The sequence below is a fragment of the Urtica dioica genome, chromosome 12 (genome assembly GCF_054948205.1).
Source record: "Urtica dioica subsp. dioica isolate 48M chromosome 12, U.dioica_male_clone48M_v1_H2, whole genome shotgun sequence".
Classification (NCBI taxonomy): Eukaryota; Viridiplantae; Streptophyta; class Magnoliopsida; order Rosales; family Urticaceae; genus Urtica; species Urtica dioica.
The window spans coordinates 19,674,540-19,679,363 of NC_142767.1; the positions used below are offsets into that span (position 1 = coordinate 19,674,540).

Genomic DNA, 4,824 nt, shown 5'->3' on the forward strand with positions numbered 1-4,824 from the left:
CACGTGTAAAGTCTCACGTATGTATGAAGACTATAAACCCAAAACATGTACCAGAGTTTATGTCAATGATAATAGAATTCATTAGCTCAATCTTTTTCTCTCTCCTCTAACAAACTCCTAACAATCTCTCTCTCTCTCTCTCTCTCTCTCACTAGTTTATTTTTTTTTTTGAGATTTTTGTAGTTATTGCGTAATTTTTTTTTTATTAATAATAACTCTATGTGAAAATTCACAACAATGTTAAAGATAAATAAATATACAAACAAATTAAGAATATAAAATGTACTAAATACGTGCACATAAAATCCGCAGCAACGTGCGGGTTTTATCACTAGTTTATTGCTAAAATATGTCGTTCGACTCTTTTAAGCTTTGACACACATCAACTCCTAAATTTGTATTTAACTTATTTTTGTATCTTCAATATTTTGCCTAATTTTTGTTTAGGGTTTCATCTCTTGACGCTGCAACTTCTAAATTCATCCGCACTTTAAAATCTATTGTAGATAGGCGGGATGCAACATTTTTTAGCCTAAAATAAATATTCAAAATTTTGTCTTTTTTGAAGCAACTATTAAAAATTTGTCATTTTAAATATAACAATGAAATATTATTAAAGAATTTAAAGATTTATACAAAAATAAATGTTGTTTAAAATATTTGTGGGCTTTCTCTGAATGAGGCCTAAAGCCTTCAGAAGCTTTACACTAAGCCGTCCCTTATCTTACACCCAAATATGATTTGTACGGGAGCAATGTTGTTCATAAAATAATTACCAGATTTATCTTATTTTTATATATTTTTCTCTGAATAACTTCTTTCTCATGTCCTACTTCGATCTTCAGCTTCCTCTCAACTTCATTTTTTAGAAGAAAGTTTAGATGTTGTAGCTATTAGAATATTCTCAAAGGTTTTATTTTTGTTCAAATATCCATCTCACGACGTATTCTAAGAAGGATTTGAAAAATAAAGGGGTGTTCAGGAAATTCAACCTCTAATTTGTGATGTAATTTCCATTAAAATAATTGGAAAAATAACTAACAAATTGCCTAGACTGATGCATTAACATTTTGATATCAACTAAATTTTCAACGGAGCATCAAAGTCCACTACTTTGAAATAAAAACGTTTTTTTTTTTAAATTTTTTTAATTTTGAAAGTGTTTTTTTTTTGTTTTATAAAAAAGTAGTTGACATTGAGTACCCAAACGACATCAATAAATAAACAGAAACGACAATTAAAGTCCACATAGCTGGTGGGCCCCACAAACTCCACGTTTTCTTTCCGATTAAAACGACGGAGATAAATAACCAGAAAGCAAAGTAAAAACGAAGAGCAAGTTGCAACTACGAAGATCTAATCTATGCATTTCATATGATTTTAAAAAAAATGGAATGTGAGTGAGACTTGTTGAATCATACGAACATGGCGTCTACGAATCAATCGCAAAACCCTTCTCTCCTTCCCGAGATCGGACCAGACGGTCTTCCTCGAGAAGCCCCTGTGATTGCCTACACTGAGAAGATCATCGAGCAAGAACAAATTCAATTGAGGAAGTGAGTTTCTAATTTTCTTTTCGTCCTCATTTCAGATCCAGTTCTCGCGGTTCGATTAAATGCTTGGTTTCTGTGATATTGTTGTTTTGTTCCGCCTTTTAATTTTCGGAAGAACACAGTGTGATTGAATTTAATGAAGGGTTTCAATGTTAAATTGTTCAATTCATGTGCTATATATGATTAAAATCTGTAAAAGCTTGGTAGGCGATCGATTATGCGTTCATTCATTCGTGTCATGACCTTGTGGCTTGTGCAAAATCTTGTAATGCTTGTTGGTAGAATCGGACTTGTAGAGTTTCTGATTCACGGTTTGAAATTCGTATGTTCAAATACTGATTCAGATATATAGAAGAAAACTATTCAAAAATCCGAGATGTCGAACGTGAGTTTGCGAGCCTCAACATGGAAATGAAACTCACGGCTGGACCGAAAAAAGCAGGTTTGTAATCGGTGCATTGTGATCGTCATCATCATCGGTCTTTGTTTACATAGTTTAACTAAAATATTAATTTTGTTATGAAATATGGTTCAGCGCTCGAGCATTTAAGGAAGAAAATAGAGATGGGAACAGAGAGAATCCGTTTGGCCAAGCTGAAGGAAGACCAGGCTCGGAAGGTTAGATTGATCATGTTGGTCTCTTTTAATTTAGTTACTTATGCTTTTGAGCTTCTGTTATATTTATCGGTTCTTCTTTTTCTTTTGTAGGAATGGGAAGCGGCGTCAAAGGTTGTGAAAGAGGAAGAGGCACTGAAGCAGAAGCTATGTGAAGATTTAAATAGTCTGGTAAACGCATCTCTCAAATAATTTATGGTTTTTTCACTTTTAACCACTGGTTATTTTACATTGTTTCCTCTTGTTGTTTAGGTTCAAGAAAGTAGCAACGCTCAGTTTGCAAGACTAGAGGAGTTGAAAAGACGATTGGAAGCTATGAACCCAAGTAGAGCATCATCGGCTGTTGATCCTCGTGTATGTTAAATCTCTTTTCTCTCTTTTACATTTTTTTTCTGCTTGTTTGTAATGTAGATATGTTGTGACTTTGGTGTCATTGTTGCTCATAGGCGTCGATTTCGCATCTTTTTGAATCTTGCACTTAAGTATGCATATTTTAGCAAGCAATGATCACCCATTTCTGTAGATAACATGCTTAGGTGGTTAGTTGTGGATGATAGTCATTGAAATGAGATTGATCATCTGTCTAGTAAAGGATTCTTTGTTGCATTACAAATTTTAGGGATCCTAATGTAATCTTTCTAGTGAAGCTGTTTTCCGAGCATATTTTCTCAAACACGATGCTTTGTGGAAGCACCTGCTCCGGTATCAGATAATAATAGTTGATATTTTGTGTCGAATTAATGCAAATAGTAAGTGGGGTAGTTCATCGCTGACTTCACAACATATTTATGGATAAATTCTATTATGATCTATAGCGCAGATAGTCCATCAACTATTCTGAGAGTGACATTTTGGTCCCAAGTTAAATTTTGAAGCAAAAAGGATCCTCAACCAGCAGCACGTTCATAAGATTTTTTTTTTCACTTAAACAACTTAAAATTTAGTTAAAAATCTTAAATATTTTATTATTTAATAATTCTACAGAGTATCATTGAACAAAATCTAACTTTAAAAATTCAAGGGGTTGGTCTAGTCGTAGGAGTGATTTTGGACGCAACAATTGGGGTCACTGGGGTAGTTTTCCAGTGGAGTTGGATCTAACTCAGACACCATGGTTGTATAAAAATTCAAAATTGTTTTTAACTTTAATTGGCATTTTATTTTAAATTTTAATTAAGGATTTTAAATATGTTTTAAGTTGTTAGGGTGTTAAATTTTATTAAAAAAAAAAGTTGAATTGTTTGAAAATCACTAAAATGCTACGAAATCAGCAGTTTAAGGACCGTATTTATGAACCAAAATGGCAGGGGATTATTTGCACTAAAAAGCCTTCTTTATTTGGTAGAAAGTTAACTAACAATTAGACCAAGCCAAGACAACAAGAAAGAAAATCAACGGACCCATAAAAGTGTCGAGCAAGCTGTTTATGAGATCATTCAAATGGTTGGAAGACATTGATGGGATGCTTGTGAACTTCCGTCTAGGATGATAAATCAGCAGGCACTACCGCTCAGACGCCGGAGGTTTCGTCGACTCCTAAAATTCCCAAGGAAGAAAAAGGCACAAACGGGGTCGATCAACAGGCTTCAGTGGAGGAAGATGGAAGAACAAAGAAGAAAAGCCAATTTCTGGGAAGAGGGAAAGGAAGAGGAATTGGGGCCGTGAGAGCACCTCCGGCTCCTGGCTGGACCGGGGCCGGGTTCAACAGCTAATCGATGCTCGAGTTCTATCATATGAAGCAATTTGAGTATGCTAATTCTATTTGGTTCAAACTTTCCCTTCCGGTGTAATATTGTATTCGATACGCATAACCATGTGAATATGAGAGAGGCATTCTTACTCCTTCTTACTTGATTTCGGGCTCGCTGCAAGATAATCGCATAACCCAAAAACATCAAGATCTGTCGTAATTAATTTTCTTGTTCTGCCTCAGAGTCATAGGTAAGCATCTTGTGTAATCTTAAATTCCTTTAGAGATTCATTGTGTTATGTAATTCTTCTGTTCACCTCCAACCCGGGGGAAAGTATAATTGTTTTTCTTACATGTTACTAGTTAAGCTAACAATACACAATATTTTACCGTCTTAAGTATTTCTCTTGATTTTCTTACTCACAGCAAGAACAATAGGAATGGAGATCTGAGTCATGTCTATTATAAAGCCCTACTATAACTATCTCCATAAGGTTGAGAATTCAGATTGACTGACTTTTGCTTTGCCTCTAGTCTCATAAGAGGGAAGTAAAAAAAAAAACCCTCTTCCAAAATTGATAAGTTGGTACCAACAAAGCAGCTAACTTTATCAGATAAGTTGAAAGTAGGTCTGTATATGAAGTGAATGACTAGGAGTAGAGTAGGAGGACCACTTTCAATTCAAATACCAAAGTTGATTCAGATCATCAAAAAGTGGTCCCATTTACTTCCATTAGTTTATGACCAGCCAGTCAGTGAGAGCTTCAACAGTGATGCTCAAGCCTAGAATGACAAGCAATGGAGCAGAAACTAGTGTGTCTACTCATACTTCATCTGTAATCATGTCCCAAAAGCACAAGTAATAACTCTATTCACTGCGCTTCATAGTTAGGTATACGATTATAGCTTGGTTGGTCAACCTATAAACCCCACAAATTTATATATGCATTGACTCAAAGTTATGAG

At 34.7% G+C, this 4,824-nt stretch overlaps 1 protein-coding gene across 1 annotated transcript; it reads left to right on the forward strand.

The window, feature by feature from the left end:
• Window positions 1-1,301: 1,301 nt before the first annotated feature.
• On the forward strand, window positions 1,302-4,192 carry LOC149380036 (junctophilin-like protein). Its single transcript, XM_089604467.1, has 6 exons — window positions 1,302-1,556; window positions 1,898-1,995; window positions 2,089-2,171; window positions 2,262-2,339; window positions 2,421-2,522; window positions 3,653-4,192. Exons 1-6 carry the CDS (start codon window positions 1,426-1,428, stop codon window positions 3,878-3,880), a joined length of 720 nt encoding a protein of 239 aa, XP_089460593.1. The 5' UTR covers window positions 1,302-1,425; the 3' UTR covers window positions 3,881-4,192.
• Window positions 4,193-4,824: the final 632 nt, after the last annotated feature.